This window comes from Chanodichthys erythropterus, chromosome 5 (genome assembly GCF_024489055.1).
Source record: "Chanodichthys erythropterus isolate Z2021 chromosome 5, ASM2448905v1, whole genome shotgun sequence".
Classification (NCBI taxonomy): domain Eukaryota; kingdom Metazoa; phylum Chordata; class Actinopteri; order Cypriniformes; family Xenocyprididae; genus Chanodichthys; species Chanodichthys erythropterus.
Window position 1 is genome coordinate 22,797,519 of NC_090225.1, and position 22,482 is coordinate 22,820,000.

The 22,482-nt window shown below is 36.3% G+C and overlaps 2 protein-coding genes across 2 annotated transcripts in view; both read right to left on the bottom strand.

The window, feature by feature from the left end:
* Window positions 1-4,164: 4,164 nt before the first annotated feature.
* Window positions 4,165-7,882, bottom strand: srd5a2b (steroid-5-alpha-reductase, alpha polypeptide 2b). The gene is made up of 5 exons (XM_067385380.1): window positions 7,608-7,882; window positions 6,830-6,993; window positions 4,627-4,728; window positions 4,340-4,490; window positions 4,165-4,231 (listed from the first exon to the last, which is right to left on the bottom strand). The coding sequence occupies exons 1-5, from the start codon at window positions 7,880-7,882 to the stop codon at window positions 4,165-4,167; spliced, it is 759 nt and encodes a 252-aa protein (XP_067241481.1).
* A 6,772-nt stretch (window positions 7,883-14,654) lies between these two features.
* The window catches only part of memo1 (mediator of cell motility 1), a 12,741-nt gene continuing 4,913 nt past the window's right edge, over window positions 14,655-22,482 (bottom strand). The window contains exons 6-9 of the mRNA XM_067386599.1: window positions 20,748-20,890; window positions 17,382-17,458; window positions 16,694-16,798; window positions 14,655-16,429 (exon numbers count right to left, since the gene is read on the bottom strand). Of these exons, the coding sequence (XP_067242700.1) occupies window positions 16,298-16,429; window positions 16,694-16,798; window positions 17,382-17,458; window positions 20,748-20,890 (457 nt within the window). The 3' untranslated portion in view covers window positions 14,655-16,297. The remainder of the gene's footprint in view (window positions 16,430-16,693; window positions 16,799-17,381; window positions 17,459-20,747; window positions 20,891-22,482) is intronic.

Genomic DNA, 22,482 nt, shown 5'->3' on the forward strand with positions numbered 1-22,482 from the left:
AGAAGTACTTATGGTAGGTACATTTTTCCAATTCACCCGTATTTGACAGGAGTGGCAAAAGGTCTTGCTTAAATCATCGCCATTGTGCTTTGGTAGCTGCAGGGGTGATGTTCCTGTAATTAGTACACTGACTGCAAGGGTAAAAAACATCTGCTAAATTACTACATAGAACTATCTAATCTAGGAAAAGATATATTGTAAGAAATAACAACGAGTGCGTTTATTTGTACATGTAATTCCCCGCAGTAGGTTTCAGATCTTTTCCAGTATGTTAACATTCCTGCTGTTGATTTGGCTATTAAAGTACCTTTTTGCCCCGCCAGTCAAATTCTTGCTTCACTTCAAATGCTCTTAGTATCATTTCACTCAACGATTCTGTTCGTTAAAATCAGGCATTTCTTAAAAAAAAAAAAAAAAAAAAAAAAAAGATGAACTAGCTAGTCAACTGACAGATTCTGTCCAATTCGTGAATGAATCACTCAGATGAGTTGTGTAAACTGATTAAAATGTAGTTTTAAAATTAAATTATTATAATCTTAATTCAAGTGATGAAGGATTTTGAAAGTCTGACAGTAATCAGTGTTGAGTACTACTGTGTGGTTAACCCTTTAAATGTCTGAAACAGTTGAAAACATTCATTAGAAATTTAGAAAAGTAATCAAATGTAATCAGTTACATTACATTAATAAAGTAATTGAAATAGTTACACTACTTATTACATTTTAAATAGGGTAACTTGTAATCTGTAACCTATTACATTACCACAGTAACCTTCCCAACATTGATAGATAGATACCATGTGTAGAGTAACGTTTTCAGCAAGTCAACTTGAAAGCCTTTTCAATCTAAACTGGTTGTATCTCTTAAAGGTGCCCTAGAACTTTTTTTAAAAAAGATGTAATATAAGTCTAAGGTGTCCCCTGAATGTGTCTGTGAAGTTTCAGCTCAAAATACCCCATAGATTTTTTTTATTCATTTTTTTAACTGCCTATTTTGGGGCATCATTATAAATGAGCTGATTCAGGGCTACTGGCCCTTTAATTCTCCTGCTCCACGCCCACAGAGCTCGCGCTTGCCTTGAACAGTGCATAAACAAAGTTTACACAGCTAATATAACCCTCAAATAGATCTTTACAAAGAATGAAGTTGTGTTTATGAATTATACAGACTGCACATGTTTAAAAATGAAAATAGCGACGGCTCTTGTCTCCGTGAATACAGTAAGAAACGATGGTAACTTTAACCACATTTAACAGTTCATTAGCAACATGCTAACGAAACATTTAGAAAGACAATTTACAAATATCACTAAAAATATCATGATATCATGGATCATGTCAGTTATTATTGCTCCATCTGCCATTTTTCGCTATTGTTCTTGTTTGCTTACCTAGTCTGTTGATTCACCTGTGCAGATCCAGACATTACTGGCTGCCCTTGTCTAATGCCTTTCATAATGTTGGGAACATGGGCTGGCATATGCAAATATTGGGGGCGTACACCCCGACGGACTGTTACGTAACAGTCGGTGTTATGTTGAGATTCGCCTGTTCTTCGGAGGTCGTTTAAACAAATGAGATTTATATAAGAAGGAGGAAATAATGGAGTTTGAGACTCACTGTATGTCATTTCCATGTACTGAACTCTTGTTTTTGACTATGCCACGATAAATTCAATTTTTCATTCTAGGGCACCTTTAAAGTAAGTCCCTGTAAAGTCATTTTAAAGTATGTGTTTTGAGCTTATCACACCACAGAAAACTGTGTTATTAACCACCCAGTCAAATTTGAATGATTAAAAAAATCTGCAAGTAAATGAAATAAGTTATCAAAATCTCGAAAAAATAGGCAGCGCTCTTTGCTCTCAAACGCTAGGGGCGTGTCCGCTGTCGGCACTGAAACCACACCCACTCGCCAGAACTGCCGTCTCAACTTACTTGTCTAATGAGTCAAACATACTGATGCATATAAACAAAAGAATCACGTTTGAGGGTTGCACATTTTAGTAGAGTTACTGTGGACTACCTACTAATTATAACATACGCAAACTCGGTAACTTACACTCATTGGTGGGCACGTAGCCTACTGCCGGACTGTTGTCGAGTCGACAAATGACGGTGCCGCGAGACGGGAGGAAATAAGAAGACCGAGCTGTATTGTATATTATAACAACCATGTTATATGCATTTGCGTGACGAAGGCATTACTAGCTAAATGTGCAAAGGGCTGTATGAGCGTAATGACATTCGATACCATAGGCTCGAGACACAGCGAGTAAACCGCTGTAGAGGCGGCGCCACGCTCTGTGCGTCATCGACAGTTATATAGTGTTAGGGGCGGGGCTATGCTCGGGGGACGATGTGCGTCATTAGACCCCCGTTTTAGCTCCGCCCAAAAAATCCTGAGCAGAGACTTGGTGAAAAACTGTTTAACGCTCTAACTTCACAATTAAGCATTACTCAATTCACACACTTTGTAATGTGTTTTAGCAATACATTTGTAACATTTATAAAGTGTTTAGAAAGAATTCTCAGAATTGACTTTACAGGGACTTTAAAGGGTTAGTTCACCCAAAAATGATAGTTATCCCATAATTTACTCAACATCAAGCCATCCTAGGTGTAATTTTTTTCTTCTTTCAGCTGAACACAATTGGAGTTATATTAAAAAATATCCTGGCTCTTCCCAGCTTTGTAATGGGATTGATTGGCGCCCGTGTTTTTGAAATTCCAAAAAGCGCATCCATCCATCGTAATCAAACATAATCCACCGGATGAAGCGATGGGTTTTTGTAAGAAAAATATCCATATTTAAAACTTTTTAAACTATAACCACTGGCTTCTGGTAATGGCCGTACGCAAGTCGAGTTCCAGCGGAAGAGTGACCTCTGACCCAACATAGGATGTACGAGTAGCTTAAGAATAGAGAACAGAGGCCTCTTGCGGTTAAAAAAAATATAGGGCTATGCAACAAACTCAAGCTCCACTTCCCTTACATCGAAATGCTCTGACATTTCTTTTTAAAAATTCTTATTTTAGACTTCTAATTCAAGACCGGTGTTTTGTTTTGCTCTATGCTCTGCGCTTCCGCGTTCATCAATATGTCATGGGTCAGATGTCACTCTTCCGCCAGAACTAGACTCGCGTACAGCCATTGCTGGACGCCAGTGATTATAGATTATAAAGTTCTAAATTTGGATATTTTTCTTACAAACACCCATCACTTCAGAAGCCATTTATTAACCCGCTGGAGTCATATGGATTACATTTATAATGAATGGATGTACTTTTTGAAGGTAACAAAGATGTGGCTTTTTGATTAGAACACATTTCCTTTAACCCTCTGAGGGTTAAATTGCGAAACCCTTTTAATGTCTGAACCCTAGACAAATACTTTTTTGTAATATTTTTTAACTGCATGTAAAATTAAAAACATTTTTATATTATTTTCTGAGTTGTACAGTAAATTCACTTTAAATAAGATTTACATTTCTCATTTTTATTCATGGAGAAAACAATTTTTGACATCTGATGGAAAACAAACACTTTCCAAATGAAATTGACATTAAATTACCACTATCACCAGTAGATGGCTGCAGAGGACCACTCATTAGCTCATTTGCCGTCTTTTGCCACTTTATTGCTTTCAGTTATATCAATTTCAGGAGTGACTTACAGAAGAATAAAGTGGATTTATTCTCGTAATTAAATGCTACGTCTGAAACTCTGCAGTATACCTGGACGTTGCTCCTCTGCATGGCGAACCAAACCTTTTTCAAATTATGAATGGATTATATAACCTACTCACTCTCAAGAAAACTTACAGATATCAACACTGATTGGCGGTGAGTCATCGATTAACCGCAAAAAAAATGAGCACCACAGAGTCACACAGTTTACACTTTTTGGGGTAAATCAACCAACTTACAGTTGTCTCTTAATATTAAGCTGGGATATAAAAGTTATACACAGTTACACACAAATATACTAACAACAGCAATAACATACTGTACAAGTAATAAAAAAGATTAAGTGCCAATAATTCCCACATACAGTATGCTAAATCAGGTAATGAAAACAAACCAAAAGGAAAGGTGTACACTGTAGCAATTAAGAAGATGAATTCTTTTCTTCTGTCAGAATGCAATGCAACTACATTTATCTGCTCAAAAGATGAAGGGTATGAGAGATCTTCTTGATCTGGGGAAATCTTTGAACTTCTCATGATAGAACCTGGAACACATTAAAGAAACCACATGTATTTTTCTAAATCAATCAACACCTATTGAAAACATGCCAAAGACGTACAGTTTAATAAGTGATTTGTGAATTTTGGTTTACCTGTGATGGTGATAGGCTCTCGGGCCTATGAAGCAAATTGTAAAAAAAGCAAAAGCAAATGTGGGTAAGGACCAGTTAGCAACAGCGTAGCCCAGCCACTGTACAATCTCCCCGAAGAAATTTGCACCAGACACATACTCAAACAAGCCACCTGCAGTTAAAATAAACACATAAATCAGCTCAGCATTTATTCAGTGACACTAATTGCAGTTTGCTTACAGAGACTGAAATATAGACAGTACATGATGAGTGTTGCTAACATTAAAAAGACCCTCAAAGATTTGTACCTCTCGGGATTTTATAGGAAATTTCTCCAGGTTTCCTCAGGCTGCGAAGAATGTGGTCACTGTGAATATTAACTCCCATTCCTATGAAAAATATTATCAGGCCTAGAAAAATATAGTTTAAAAATCATTTAATAAACATGTACAACTTTGTATAAACATTATAAAACAATTCCTCTGAAGTAAATTTAATTAAAGGTGCCATCAAACATTTTTTTACAAGATGTAATATAAATCTAAGGTATCCCCTGGATGTGTCTGTGAAGTTTCAGCTCAAAATACCCCATAGATTTTTTTTAAATACATTTTTTTTAACTGCCTATTTTGGGGCATCATAAACTATGCACCGATTCAGGGGCTGCTGGCCCTTTAAATCTCATGCTCCCTGCCCATCGAGCTCGCGACTCTATAATACAGTGCATTTACAAAGTTCACACAGCTAATATAACCCTCAAATGGATCTTTACAAGATGTTCGTCATGTATGCTGCATGCATGCTTTGGGTCAGGTGAGTATAGTATTTATTTGGGTGTTTATATTTGATCCTGAATGAGTTTGATAGTGCTCCGTGGCTAAAGCTAACATTAAACACTGTTGGAGAGATTTATAAAGAATGAAGCTGTGTTTATGAATTATACAGACTGCAAGTGTTTAATAATGAAAATAGCAACGGCTCTTGTCTCTGTGAATACAGTAAGAAACGATGGTAACTTTAACCAACAGTAGCCTACATTAGCAACATGCTAACGAAAAATTTAGAAAGACAATTTACAAATATCACTAAAAATATAATATCATGGATCATGTCAGTTATTATTGCTGCATCTGCCATTTTTTGCTGTTGTTATTGCTTGCTTACCTAGTCTAATGATTCAGCTGTGCACATCCAGACGTTAATACTTGCTGCCCTTGTCTAATGCTTTTCATAATGTTGGGAACATGGGCTGGCATATGCAAATATTGGGGGCGTACACCCCGACGGACTGTTACGTAACAGTCAGTGTTATGTTGAGATTCGCCTGTTTTCTGGAGGTCTTTTAAACAAATGAGATTTATATAAGAAGGAGGAAACAATGGAGTTTGAGACTCACTGTATGTCATTTCCATGTACTGAACTCTTGTTATTCAACTATGCCAAGGTAAATTCAATTTTTAATTCTAGGGCACCTTTAAAAAATGTATTAATATGATAAGCTAAAAAAATAATGAGCTCAAGTGCTGTAGTTCTTTTCCATTACCATATTCTCTGTGTGTTTCCCTGTCATTTTTAATCATTGAATCATTTTTAATAATAATTACATTAATCTGAAGCCAGCCATATATGTGACTTTCTTCTTTCTGATGAACACAGTCGGAGAAATATTAATAAATATCCTGACGCAGCCGAGCTTTATAATGTGAGCGTTACCAAACAAGTATGAGCTGAAGAAAGTGTCTCCATCCACATTCATCCATCATAAACATATTCCACACGGCTCCGGAGGGGTTAATAATAAAGGTCTTCTGAAGCCAAACGATGCGTTTGTGTTAAAAAAATATAACAAGTTATGAAATAAAATATCTAGCTTCCGCCAGACCGCCTTCCGTATTCAAGTTACGAAGAAAGTGTAAACTGCCGTTGCGTCAATTACACTTTTTCCGTAAGTTGAATAGGCAGCTCATACTTGTTGGTATTGCTTACTGCCATTATAAAGCTCGGATGCGTCAGGATATTTATTAATATTTCTCTGATTATGTTCATCAGAAAAAAGAAAGTCATATACACCTAGGATCGCCTGAGGGTGAGTAAAGCTTGGGGGAATTTTCATTTGAAAGTGAACATTAACAAAAGTTAATAAATGCAGTAAAAATGTTGCTCATTGTTAGTTCATGTTATTTAATGCATTAACTAATGTTAACAAATGTAAAGTGTTACCAATATATTTGACTAAATTCTCTTTGACAGTATTAAAAAACAGATTTTATTTTTATATTTTAATATAGCACTTCAAAATGTGACAGCTTTCAGCTTACAGTAGTAGTTCGTATTAAAAATGACAATTCATATCCTATATGAATTCTTTAAATGTACCTTCCATTTAATTTCTAGTTTCTTAAAAACAAATTCAAATGACAATTTTAAATCCTGTTTGCCACTTCAAATCAAATTCGATTTTGAATAGCACACAATTTTATTATAATAATTCTTTCAGTAAACAAGTTTTACCGGCTAGTAAACAGGCATCAGAAAACCATGTGTTGTGATATGTAGCACAATGCAGCAGATAGTGTGCCTGCAGGAAGCCATTAATAGAGCAAAACGCAATCCCTAACAGCATGATGTTGAATGGATACGGCCGCCCTTTGGTCAGCAGAGAGTAGATGCAGCTCCTGAAACCAGAATGTTAATACAGATCAAATGCATCTTTTGGACATCTGCCTACATTACACTTCGACTGTGATTGTGCATCTGTACATGCTCTTTGTAATTCAACACCTGCTCACAAACCTGTTGTGTTTTGTCCAGATCATGCTTCCACTGAATTATTCAAGCATTTCTCACGTCATTCAACTGCTTTTTGGTTCAGTTAATTACTCAAATCAAATATTAATACATTTAAGCCGTTACATTTCCGCAGCAGCCTTAATTTATTGTCAGCACAGCATGATAGTCTAAAGAAGCAGGAATCTAGAACATTCCACCCAGTTCCCTTTTGTCTTCGGATTAAGGGTGTGTTTTTTTTCCCCCTCATTTGTTCTGGGTGAGCTAGATAATACATCCAGGTTTGTGAAATGGTGTAAATGAACTTTTGCATATCAAAAAAAAAAAAAAAAAAAAAAAAACATATGCATTCATCCACTCTGGCCTGTCTGTGTTTTATACTAGTGATCTTTCATTAATGTTCTAAAATTAACATAATATAAAGTGTTTTTAATAACATTTTGAATTCTTCTTCAGCCCCACCAACGGCCACTCACGTTGTCCCATCATGCGCACGGCTTACCTTTGGAAGTAGTGCAGGCAGAAGGTCCAGAGCATCAGGTGTTTCCCGGTGCTGTGTTTTCCATCCGTGATCAGCATCAAAAGCAGGGGCACCAGGAGAGCAGGAAGCTCCTGGAGGAACCAGGCTAGCCTTGCGGGCACCATCATGGAGCTGCCCGAGGTGTCCACGTAGCGGCCGTAGGCAGCATGAGACTTCCTGAGACATATGAAGTGCATCACCCCACCCAGGATCATCCCCAAGCTCAGGCCCCGCACGAGGAGCTCCTGGCACTGCATGGAGGTTGAGTATCTGTTCAATTCCAGACCAGGTTTGAGCCTAATGTTGTATCTCCCCTCTTAACCCCTGACCAGAGTTCTGCAAACACAATGTCTCAGAGCAGCTCCTCCCCAAAAGCAGAGAGAGAGCCGAATCCTGATCATGCGACAGTATGCACCCTGCTGAAATGTGAGAGTGCCTTTTTCAAACAGATTTCCCTTTTGACATGTTGCGAGAGATATTTCTACTAATGCACTGGTGGGGAGCATCAGATTACATATGATAGAATGGTATCAAAACACAGGCATGTCGGTGAGGCTGGGCTATTGTTTTCAGTAAGAAGACCATGTTTTGTTGATCCTGTATATTTTGTGTTCAGAAGGATGAACAAAGAAATTCAATTTTCATTCATTTTACAGAACAATTCTTCTTTCTTCAACCTGATTACACAAATAAAAGCATAGGTGAAAGAGCTAGTTCTTTTGAGTATCATCATATTTCAGTGAGGTAAATGGGCATTTAGTTTCCTTTTGTGTTTGTTTTGGCAGACATATTAATACTTTTCAATAGGAAATCTCCTCTCAGACACCATGTAGGTTTCCTTACATTTCGACAAGTAAAGCGGTATTTATTTCATAATAAATACAGAAAAAAACAATCATATTGTGAAATATTATTATAATTTAAAATTATGGTTTTCTATTTTAATATATTTTAAAATATAATTTATTTCTGTGATGCAAAGCAGCATCATTACTCCAGTCTTCAGTGTCACATGATCCTTCAGAAATCATTCTAATATGCTGATTTGATACTCAGTTATTATCAATGTTGAAAACAGTTGTGTTGCTTAATACTTTTTTGGAACCTGTGATACTTTATTCAGGATTTATTGATGAATAAAATGTTAAAAAGAACAAAATATAAATATTTTCTAACAATATAAATCTTTACTATCACTTTTTATCAATTTAACACATCCGTGCTGAATAAAAGAAAAAAAAGAAAGAAAAAAATTACTGACCCCAAACTTTTGAACGGTAGTGTATATCATTACAAAAGATTTCTATTTTAAATAAATGCTGATATTTTTTAACTTTTTATTGATCAAAGAATCCTGAAAAAGTATTGCAGGTTATAAAATAATATTAAGCAGTATAACTGTTTCCAACATTGATAATAAATCATCATATTAGAATGATTTCTGAAGGATCATGTGACACTGAAGACTGGAGTAAGGATGCTGAAAATTCAGCTTTGCCATCACAGGAATAAATTATATTTTAAAGTATATTAAAATAGAAAACCATAATTTTAAATTGTAATAATATTTCACAATATTATTGTTTTTTTCTGTATTTATTATGAAATAAATGCAGCCTTAATGAGCATAAGAGACTTTGTTCAAAAACAATAAAAATAGTAATGTTTCCAAACTTTTGACTGGTATTGTATATTAAATAATATTATAAATATTGAAATAATTGTGTCCAAATACTTAATTTTTTTAAATTATATTTTATGTGTACTTAAAAGCCTTTTTGTTCACCACAAAAGTGATCTAAAGAACCCCAAACAGTGACTTTAGCATATTTTATTTACATATAAAAAGCTAGAGTATTTCCTTAATATTGCAGGGGGGAAAAAAACAGATCCCTGGGGCTATTAATATATGATTAATTCAATTCACTTTCAGAAAAGCATGTGTCTACAGCTTGCAACAGGTTGTTTCCTGTAATTAAGGGAGTACCCGCTGAGAATGCTGATTAATCCATGGATTCTGTATATGTAGAGAACTACATGAAACAGCAGGAAGTGTTTCCCCTTGCACCATTTATCCATATTACCAATAACCTTTCAGTGTTTATGTCCCCAGTATAGCAATCACTCAATAAAAGTCACTTAAAACAACAGGGTGCACAACAAATCCAAGTTTTTCAAATTATGTTTCCAAGGAAACACTTAAAATAATACAATCTACAGCCTGACTACTAATAAATTGATCTTAAAATAACTCTCCAGCATTAGTTTAATTTAAAAAATGAACAGTGCACATTAAACAATTTAGATTTGATTAATCTTGATTTACCAAAGCATATTTTCCTATTCTGCAAAAATTAAAATAAAGACAACAATAAAAATCAGACCAATTGACTCAAAACAAGTTCTTAATTTTGTTCAAGAGCATGATGAAAGCTGGAGACCAACACTGAAGTCATTTCTGGAGGAGAAACTTGCGGTCACCACAGCTGACACCTGTGTCCAAACTAATTCTCAACAACGTTCTCCTCACCCGAAGGCTTTCGGTGCGACCTGAAACGGCTCAGGAGATTGAAATGTCGACGCTGCTAAACAGCAAGAACAGATTGATGAAGTGATATTTGTTGAGCTGAGCCAATTAATGGGAACCACTGTCTCCTCACAAATCCTATTTCAAAGAAAGGTCAGAGAAAAGGAAAAAAATTATTTGAATTCGAACTCTAAGCCAGTGCAAAAACTGAAAACAGCAATTATGTGAGCTGTGGTTTTAAGGTATTACAGCTGAATGATAGTTGCACAACACATCAGACTCTGTAGATGTTTGCCTTTAGAGCTTTTACTTCCAATTCCTGGAAAAAAATGTTTATTTAAAAGTAAGCTGTAAAAAATATCTGTCTTTTTACAGAAACAAAATGGGAGCTGTGGTTACCAGAATAATTCAGTAAAAAATAGTGAAAATATAATCATATTTAACAGAACAAGTAAATTTTACAGTTTAAAACTTTAAAAAATTAAAAACATTTTAAACTGTAAATTCTGCTAGATTAGCAAGGCCATGTTGCTACTTAAATCTGTTTTGTACTTATATTGACAAAACTGCTGGTAAAGAGAATGAAACATGATGAAACAAAGTTCATCACAAGTAGCTTTTCCACAAGCTGAGGTATATACTAATATATATAGAAGGTGCAGAGTGTAAAATAAAACTGAAAACCATCAAATGTGAAGTGTCACACAAGGACTTCTGGGAATGTCAGTTCAATGTAAATTATTAGATTTTTTTTTTTTTTTACTTCATTAATTGTACATTTAGGGGGCAGTTGTGACCTAATGATTAAAGAGATGGACTTGCAACCTGAAGGTCGTGGGTTCGAGTCTCTGTACAGGCAGGAAATGTAGTTGGGGGGAGTGAATGAACAGCGCTCTCTTCCAATCTCATTACCCACAACTGAGGTGCCCTTGAGAAAGGCACCTAACCCCCAATCACTCCCAGGGCACCACAGCAAAAAAACGGCTGCCCACTGCTCCAAGTGTGTGTTCACGGTGTGTATGTTCACTACTGTGTATATGCACTTGGATGTGTGAAATGCAGAGCACATATTCTGAGTATGGGACACCATACTTGGCCACATGTCACTTCATTTCACTTTTTTTTACTGTAAAATTATACAAAATGTAAAGTTATATCTATTACAGTTTGTCTCTGTATATATTGCTGGAACTTAACCAATTAACAGTCTTTTACAGTTAAAATTACAATAATTTTTTTAGAGTGTATCTTTCCCCGGGTAATTACCACCATTAAAGACATCTTTCATGCTAGTTTGACAATTTTAAGCCCCAATTCCAGGAAAGTTGGGACATTTTTTAAAATGCAGTTAAATCAAGAATCTGTGATTTGTTAATTCTCTTGAACCATTACTTAACTGACAAAAGTACAAAGAAAAACAAATTCTCACATTACTCTCACAAGATATTTATGTCTTTCACCGTCTCCCATATGTAATATTCTGTAAAGATTCAGGGAATCCAGAGAAATCTCAGTCTGTGTATAGGGCAAGGCAGGAAACCTCTGTGCATTGCAGACATCAAAATTAAAATTTGTTTATATTTACAAAAATAAGCTGGCAAGTGAAAACTTTGAAATCTTTTCTTTGTGCATTAAAGAGAATTAACAAATCACTGATTCTTAATTTTATTGAATTTTACAAAATGTTCCAACTTTTCTGGAAATGAGAAAAGTTTTAATTTCCTCAGTCCCTGCCTTGATTGCTAAAAGGCCCTTGATAGCTCTATCTGAAGAAAAAACAAAAAAAAACAGAAGTTCTCGTCCCACAGGAATTTAGTTGCATAGCACACAAAATTAAAAGGTAAACTGGTCTGCCATGCAGATGCACTATGCGTGTGCTCTTCCCATTTAAAATATATCCACAATAATGTGACGATTGCATGAGGCTGGCAAAGAAGTGCATGGCAGGTCCGTTTTCAATAAAAAATGTAGTCTGCAAAAGGAAAAGGTTATCATATGTGTCCAGGGCTACAACAACTATTCGATAAAATCGATAATGAAAATCATTGACAACATTTCTCATTATCGATTAGTTGGGTCTACCCACCGTGCACAGAAAACTTCTGCCAGTCTCATCAAATTACAGAACTGAATAACGCATTTCTGTGGACAAAAATGCATGTAAAATAGTGGAGGAAAGGCACGTGATCCAAGCTGCCCAAAACTTGAGAAATCTTTATTTTAAGATTCAAGCTAATGCATTAGCATAATGGCTTGCACTGTCAGGCGCTTTGACATATGCGTGTGCGTCCTCAGCGCAAAACGTTCATTCTATGGCTATATCCTTATCTGTAAATGTTACAAATTCACGCAAAGATTTACATTTTGCATAAAGGCTTGACAGTCTGCGTTAAACTTCAAACTTTACTGAATGAGCGCCGGCGCGCGCACCCACGTCAGACAGATGAAACGCGGTAGAAAGAGAGACAATATTCAACACAAAAATAATCATTTTGCTGAAATATCTGTTGTTTAAAGTTAAATTTAGATTTAAAAGTCAACATGCCATTCAAGTATTTTATGAGTATTAACTGTAAAGGTGTAACACCATGTAATTGAATATAAATGTAAGACGTTACTTATAGCCTTTTTACAGGATAAAGAAATGGCAGTTTGTGTTTTTCTTGATTATCTTTATTACTATCTTAATTTTTAATGTAGAGATTTACACTATATTCACTATACAGTGCTTCACAAATTAATTAATCCACCAGTATGTGTAAGCTCTTTAGTCACAGCAGTATTTTCTAATGTAATTATTGTTGTTATCCATGAATTTCAGATTTTACTGTTTTACAAGAAAGGCAGGGGAAAAAAGTAAAGCACTTTTTTTTTTTCAGATGCTCAATTAGTCAATAACAACAGAGACTGTTATTAATGACTATTTAGTTGTTTCAGTTTGTTATTTACCTGATAAATGGCAATAACATTTTTAGTTTTGAACAAGTTTTTGATAGAGTCCTAAAATATTTGTGTTCTCTCTTTATTATGACCGGTAGTCTAATAAATTAAGCACTGTATGTTTTCATAGCGTTCAACTGGCACATTTGTTTGAAGTACATTGGGCATGATGTGCAAGTGTGTTTTTGTCAATAAAATTAAAAATAAAATAAGATTTATTGAAAATTAATTTATTGAAAATGAATCGATTAATTGAAAAAAAAATTGGCCAACTATTCGATTGTCAAAATAATCATTAGTCGCAGCCCTATACATGCCCACTTTTATTACTTTAAGGCTTGACACTACCATTCAAAAGTTAATAATGAAAATCATTGACAACATTTCTCATTATCGAATTTGATGTTTATCTGCTTACCCCCAGTGCATCCAAGATGTAGGTGACGTTTTTTCTTCAGTCGAATGCAAATTATGATTTTTAACTGCAACCGCTGCCGTCCGTCAGTCAAATAATAGCAGTGGATGGGAACTTCAACTATAACAGTAAATAAAACTTGCTTATACAAATCAAAATTAAAACCTACGGCTCGTGACAACACATTAATGTCCTAAGACACGAAACGATCGGTTTGTGCGAGAAACCGAACATTATTTATATAATTTTTACCTCTAATACACCACTATGTCCAACTTCGTTCAACTTCCTGTTAGTGAGGAAGTGATGTCTCACGCTCATTGAAGTATATGGGCGAGACATCACTTCCGTTGTCAGAGCGTGATCAGACCTCACTAGCCGGAAGCTGAACGAAGTTGGACATAGTGGTGTATTAGAGGTAAAAAATTATATAAATACAGTTCGGTTTCTCTCACAAACCGATCGTTTTGTGTCTTAGGACATCAATGTGCCGTCACGAGCTGCAGGGTTTAATTTGGATTTGTCTATGAAGTTTTTTAGACTCTTATTGTTAAAGTTCCCAATCACTGCTATTATTTGACTGACAGACGGCAGCGGTTGCAGTTAAAAATAATTTGCGTTCGACTGAAGAAAAAAAAAGTCATCTACATCTTGGATGCCCTGGGGGTAAGCAGATAAACATCAAATTTTCATTTTTGGGTGAACTATCCCTTTAAGAATTGTTACATTTACAGTTGTGTTGCAAAAACAGCAAACAAAACTAATGCAAAATTTAAGTGGTAGCCATAGCAGACATACTGTTAACATGCTCATAATGACTGTGAAACATGTTAAGGATTGCTTTTACTGCCCACAAATTCTTAAATTATTTTACTAACAACACAATAGAATGTGGTTTAAACTCAAGTATCCAAGATTCCACTAACTTTCAATTAGAAAGAAAAGGCAGAGAAACTACATCTTGGGAGAGAAGCACATCACTCATGTTATAATATATGGCATCTTAAATTAATCTTGTCCAGCTCTGGCTTCAATAACAAACTCACAAACTGCTCATAAACATTTCACAAACACCTAAACGAATCAGAAATAATCAGACAAGAAAAAGAAACACCACAGCATAGTAACTTTAGTCATTACACTTTATTGTTTCTTTGCAACATCAGCCATGACCCTTGTCATATCTGGCGAGAATTCTGTAATGTTTCAATGTAACCTGAGATTCAAAAATGACTCCGCTAAGGAGCACTTTGATTAATTCTGACATAGGTTTGACAACGTGTGAACTCTGCAATAATAGTTAGAATAATAATAAACGGTACTAAGATAAAAACAACAACAACAAAAATTCTAACAGTACAAGAACAGGTTTGAAGCTGATGATTCTCTTCCCCTACTTTGAAAACAGTGAAAACTGATTTAAAAGACAGACTAAATCTAATTATTATTATTATTATTTTGGATAGATGAAGGGTGGGCTAGGGTAGAACGCAAAGGACAAAAAAACAAAACATGTTTAACACTGACCCAAGGCACAGCTGCATGGTATGACATGCTTTGTCTGTTTTCTGTTTTGAGGATCTGGTTTGAGACATTCAAACCTTGGTGGGGATGTACAGGAGCATTGCCGTTTTCCCTCTGATGGTTACCCAGGAAAAATCTTGCTGCATTGTGCTTTTTGGGAGGCCTGGAGTAGATGCCAAACAAAATGCCTACGCCGTTCAGAAAATTCACCTCTGGCGGTTCCTCAACACGGGTGTGCATCACTAACTACTAATCAGCTGTTAAACATGGCTGCTAACTTGTATGAGAAAATAAAACGGTTTAAGAATAACCCAAAAAATACCGCCTTACCATTTAAAAGCTTCAGGGTTGATGGGAAAGCATGGCCACTTTGAGGCAGTCTGAAAGGCGTCCACCTGAACTAGCATTAAATCAAACATGTACTGCACTTCTGTAGACTTCATACACTACAATAGGTTTCCACACAGTTTGAGATTATATGTCAAACGCATAATAAAACTAAAAAGCTAAATAACAGTAAATCACAAAGGGAAAATAAACAGAACCAAATATAAGAATCAGAAAAAAGACTTTAATTTGACTACAATAAAAGATAATTAGATGAAAGAAAAACTATTTTTTTGGTATATCCAGTACAGTGGAGGGTTAGTGGGTATTGTGTAGCCCTTTAAAAACTACAACAGGACCAATGCAGTAGCTGTTACTACAATTCTCAGGGTGTACATGGGCATGTTGCAGTCTGTCAGCTTCCTTGTTCAAATTATTTATCATTAGGTGAGACATGTCATTTATCATGTAGATTATGCAAACTTGCAAAAAGAGTGAAATGTCGATGGTTTTATTTCTTTTACTTTATTTAAACTTTAAGCGTGTCTTGCTTTTAAATTACACAAGGGCTCATTGGATATCTAAAGTCCTTGGAGGGTCAAAAGCGGATTCTGGCCCCAACAAACAACAACAAAAAAAACCCAGCGAAAAATCTGACCTTGCAACACCCAAAAAAACTGGCTGAACTTCAAGCTATAGCATCATCCGAGTTGCCTCACGTGGAAAACAGGGTACAGGGAAAGCTGGAGGAAGAAGAGGTTAGTATCTAATGTTACATCTCGATTCGGGGTGTGTATGAGGATTCCCAGCTGGGACAAGCTTTGCATGTCCTTCCTATAAGAAGAGGTGGGGAGGGATGGGGATATGTGGTCAGGAAAAGGACGGGTAAGAGGGGATGGGGTCTTCTAGGAGGCTCCGTGGCTCCTTGGAGAGTTCACCTCAATGAACGATCAGAGCTCCAGCAGCATAACTCACAGAGCTGTCCGACCAGTTTCGGCACTGGCTTGACTGCGCATAGTTTAGGAAAGAGAAGTTCATGTCTATGCCGTTCTTTTTCAGTTCTGCCACGGCCTGGTGGAGTGAGGAGAATCATTGGAGAGTCAATACTAAAGAGATACTTAATGGTAATCTTAAAAGCTTCATGGCAAGACATTAGTTAGGGGGAAAAAATGACATTAATAAAAGCTCTGCGACAGCTAATTACCATGCTTATGGAATAGCCATTATTCACATTACTTTGCTTCTGCTTTATTGAGTCAACAATGGTTTGCTAAATAAAATGTCCTGGGGGAAATTCACGAAGCGGTTCATATGAATCATTCATTAGATACTTACATTTAGAAGAACGCCGATGGGATGGCGACCGCAAATAGTATTATGATATTTCTTCAAATAATTGCTAAAGGAGATGGGGTCCAATTGTTCTATAATTCCCATTCCCTAAAAAAAGAAAGAAATTTACATGCATATATTTCACTGGTGTCAACAAAACATTGTCATAACTGCCATTAATAATGTGCTCATTTTTATTTTTGTTTTATTTATTACTCTCTAACGAAGTAATGTTGCATTAGAAATCTGCTGTAGTTTAATTGCACAACACAACATCATGATATAAAATATTCAGCTTCCAAAAAGCAAGATGAATTTTCAGTTACACAGTAATGAATGGATATTTCCTGGAAGGAGCTCCAGATCAAACAAGATCTTTGTCCAGTAAATGACCCTACCGAGGCAAAAGTACTTTGCCCAGTTGGTAGGCCTTTAATGAGGTTTCGGTTGCTAAGAACATCTGCTATTTGACAGACTGTCATGAATGGAAAGTATTAAAGTCAGTCTTTGAATCACCGACTTCCACGTCAAAGTAACCATAACAATAACTCTGTAGCTTGGAGAAAAATTCCTCACCTTTTTTTTCTAGAACCTCCAATAGGATTAGCACATTGCAGAATGGGCCACTTGTTTGTAAACCTCATATGTCAGACATTAAGTGTGTTACCAGAAGGAAAGGGCATTGGTTTACCATTTTGTCAAGGTGCTCGATAGATCTGTAGATCTCTCCTTGACTTTCATCGTAGTAGGTGTAACGGAAACGTTGACCTGCAGAATAGAGGAAAAAAGTTTAAATTAATCATTTAACAAAAAAAAAAAAAAAAAAAAGATCTCCTTCTGGGATATTTGTACGAGTTCCTACCTATGTCGAGCATTTCAAAACACTCACTTACGAGGTTTATTTCCGTTTGGATGCTGCCAAGTCTATGTAGGAAGTAGGCAGCTTGTGTTTCTGGCACGTCCAGCACATTGACGGAGAATGAGTGTGGAGAGAATGTCTGTGCTCCTGAGATGATGTGGCTAAGAAATTAAAGTGTGCATATCTTCCTTACCAGATTCATGCTGCTTTGCTTATTAATTTGAGCGACACTTGATTTAGGGCGGTTCACAAGAATTTTGCCTTGAACAAATGAGCACAGACCATCTCAGATGCTTGTGGTGTTGTTGCTTTTAACATGTTTTGTGCTTTTGGTTTACATTTTAATTTTTGCATAATTCCAAGTACATTTAATTATAAAAGTTTGCTATACCGAACTAATTTCATGTCTTCACTCTCTGCGTTTGTGATTACTGGATATACACTGACCAGCCCAAAAAATTAACTGTTTGGATTTAAATAGGCAAATACACCCTCAATCCATCCTAGGTGTACAGTGAGTACGGAAAGTATTCAGACCCCCTTAAATTTTTCACTCTTTGTTATATTGCATCCATTTGCTAAAATCATTTAAGTTCATTTTTTTCCCTCATTAATGTACACACAGCACCCCATATTGACAGAAAAACACAGAATTGTTGACATTTTTGCAGATTTATTAAAAAAGAAAAACTGAAATATCACATGGTCCTAAGTATTCAGACCCTTTGCTGTGACACTCATTTATTTAACTCAGGTGCTGTCCATTTCTTCTGATCATCCTTGAGATGGTTCTACACCTTCATTTGAGTCCAGCTGTGTTTGATTATACTGATTAGACTTGATTAGGAAAGCCACACACCTTTCTATATAAAACCTTACAGCTCACAGTGCATGTCAGAGCAAATGAGAATCATGAGGTCAAAGGAACTGCCTGAAGAGCTCAGATACAGAATTGTGGCAAGGCACAGATCTGGCCAAGGTTACAAAAACATTTCTGCTACACTTAAGGTTCCTAAGAGCACAGTGGCCTCCATAATCCTTAAATTAAACTAAAACCAGAACCCTTCCTAGAGCTGGCCGTCCGGCCAAACTGAGCTATCGGGGGAGAAGAGCCTTGGTGAGAGAGGTAAAGAAGAACCCAAAGATCACTGTGGCTGAGCTCCAGAGATGCAGTCGGGAGATGGGAGAAAGTTGTAGAAAGTCAACCATCACTGCAGCCCTCCACCAGTCGGGGCTTTATGGCAGAAGCCTCTCCTCAGTGCAAGACACATGAAAGCCTGCACAGAGTTTGCTAAAAAACACTTGAAGGACTCCAGGATGGTGAGAAATAAGATTCTCTGGTCTGATGAGACCAAGATAGAACGTTTTGGCCTTAATTCTAAGCGGTATGTGTGGAGAAAACCAGGCACTGTTCATCACCTGTCCAATACAGTCCCAACAGTGAAGTATGGTGGTGGCAGCATCATGCTGTGGGGGTGTTTTTCAGCTGCAGGGACAGGACGACTGGTTGCAATAGAGGTAAAGATGAATGCGGCCAAGTACAGGGATATCCTGAACAAAAACCTTCTCCAGAGTGCTCAGGACCTCAGACTGGGCCGAAGGTTTACCTTCCAACAAGACAATGACCCTGAGCACACAGCTAAAATAATGAAGGAGTAGCTTCACAACAACTTTGTGACTGTTCTTGAATGGCCCAGCCAGAGCCCTGACTTAAACCAAATTGAGCATCTCTGGAGAGACCTAAAAATGGCTGTCCACCAACGTTTACCATCCGAGAAGATCTGCAAGGAGGAATGGCAGAGGATCCCCAAATCCAGGTGTGAAAAACTTGTTGCATCTTTCCCAAAAAGACTCATGGCTGTATTAAATCAAAAGGGTGCTTCTACTAAATACTGAGCAAAGGGTCTGAATACTTAGGACCATGTGATATTTCAGTTTTTCTTTTTTAATAAATCTGCAAAAATGTCAAAAATTCTGTGTTTTTCTGTCAATATGGGGTGCTGTCTGTACATTAATGAGGAAAAAAAGCCACATCTCAGACTGCGCGCAAATATCAATCCTAGCAAACATAATAGGTTATGTCTTAAGTAAATGGTCGAGAAAGACAACGCATGCGTTATCAGTATCGGTGTACTGGATTGTGTCTTAAAGTGACAGCAGCCTAATATTCCTGCTGTCTGTGTTTTTAATGTTATTAATCAAACAACAAAAGACAAGAAAATCACTCACTGCTCTTGACTGAATAGTTTTTGTAACTTTAATAATGATTAATCTATTTAATTTTTACAGTGAATATTATATGCAATGTTGTTTTACATTACTTTAATCAATTTCTGCACCTAAAAACTGTTAAGATACCTGAAAAACCCGAAAAGCAGTGTTTATTTTATTTGTATCTTTGCTCTATTGTATTTATTTGTGCTGTTGCATGTAATTTGATTACTTGTTCTTATTTTCTTTATTTTAATTTGACATTAGTCCTTTTTTCCCTGAACATAGCACATACAGTACTGAACCGTATGGATACCGTGACCCTAAAACCATGATAAAAACCGAACCGGTTAAAACCATGATAAAAACGGAACCGTGAGTAATTTGAACCGTTACACCCTTACTTCCTACATGGTTGTTTAAGAAATGAAAAGCTACAGACAGGATTAAAAGAACTGTTCCAAAACAAATAACACGCTAGAAACATAATAATCACAGCAATACTGATCCAGTCATAGACTCTTAAGTATTTGCCAAGTTAAATCCAAACCGTGACTTTTTTTTGGCAGGGCAATATTTCAAAATTTATTTATATTGCTATATTTTTATTCTCTAAGGCCTTGGCAATTGTATAACGTTTGTATTAAGTGCTGTTTTGTATTATATGCATAAATATGCACACGTTACTGTTACATGCATGTAGCATGTAACAAAATTGATGTGTACAAATGAATACGAGAAGTACCAAAGTCATTTGACTAATCGACACAGACCCAATGCGCTGACCTGTGCCAGAACTAAATGACTATATGGTGCAAACCCTATTAGATTTATTGCTGAATAGATGTCAGCAACTTGTCAGCAGAACATTTAATTTCAACAAACAGGAAATTCTTAACAGATTACCGACTGTAATTGATATTGACTAGTTTCTGTTTTTTTTTTTGTTTTGTTTTTGACAGTTGAAAGTGGTGAGTGTACACAAACCCCAGTGGCAAAAGTCAGAGGAGATGATGAAGAGATTGGAGGGGTCAGCCAGGTATTTGCTTAGCAGCTTGCCATATTCCTGCTCTTTAGATTCACTCAGAGCTCCCACCAGCACAGGGACGATGCTGAACTCATCTTTATGGCTGTTTTAGAGAAACAAAGCACAGCAGAGAATTATTTGTCAAGTCCCAGGTGGAGATTTGACATTTGCATGTTTATTAATATTCATTTGCCAATGAGTTTTGGATCACTCATAAAAACACTGTGGCCATATCAAATCAATAGCTCTGAAAGGGTTTTCAGTTACCCAGATTTCTGAGGTGTGAGAGTATAATGTGTGGGGGGAATCTGAAAAACATTACAGTTGCTCAGCAATTAATTGCTCTGCTTGGGAAAAAAATACCCAAATGTCTAATCAAACAAATTGAGGGGATGTTAACTTTCCTATGCCCAAATAGTGTAATGTTTTAATAGCATAACAGAAGCGGTTGGTGGCTTCTGCATTAATAATAAAAAAAGTCACACACACACACACACACACACACACACACACACACACACACACACACACACACACACACACACACACACACACACACACACACAAACACACAAACACACAAACACACACACACACAAAAAACAAAAAACAGAACATCCAACACTGCAAACTAATTAGAGGCACAGCACTATGTAAACAGATCCTGACAACATAATTAGTGAATCTGGCAGAGATGAATGAGCATTAGAGTGGGGCTATGGGTCAATAATGCTGCTCATGGCTTCTGCATAGAGATGCAGTGAAACCTTCACTCTCTATACATTTACATTTAGTCTCTGGGGAGATTCTGTCCTTCACGAGAACGTGTATGCCTTGTAGGAAGACTTTAGTAGGGTAGCCAAATATAGAAACCAAGGCACTTTGAGGAAACCACAAAGAGCTATAAACATATCACACATTTTGCTATACCACAACATAGACACAAATGTTAAAAAGCAAAGGGTGAGACTTTGCATGTAAAACCTATTATTATGTTAAATGTGTAAATATGTCCAGTACCGCTAATATTCTTGGTTCCTTCAAAGAAATAACTCAAATTTGTGCTTTTTTTCCTAGATAAAAGTTATATACACTACTAAAAATTAAAAGCGGTCATGACATGAGAAATCAAATATTCTTTGAACTTTTGACATATAAGGAGTTCTTTGTACCATTAAAACATCATCTTCATAAAAAAAAAGCATTTACGTAACCAAGCTCCAAAGATGATATACATTTGCATATGAATCCCTCTAAAGCAAGAAATCAATGAATAGTTATAAATCATCGCACCACTGGCGTTCAGTCACTTAAAATCGGCATGAAATGGAAGTTGTGATAGTCTTTTCATCCCTATTGTGACGTATATCTGAGTGAAATGAATTCTGGAACAAGAAAAAAAAATGTAGGGCGAACAAGACAACAATGTATATTTCAATTGTATCTTGTCTTCCCAGAATCTGATTTATTCAAAGGATAGTTTATGTTGTTCCATGCCTGTATCACTGACTTTCTTCAGTGGAACACAAAAGAAGATATTTTAAACAATGTTTCAGCTGCTTTCATCCATATAATTAAAGTCAATAGGTTTCAAAACAACACAGTGAAACGCCAATGACTTTGTGTTCCACAGAAGAAAGAAATGCATTCAGGTTTGTCATCAGGGTGAGTAATTGATGACAGAATTTTTTTGGG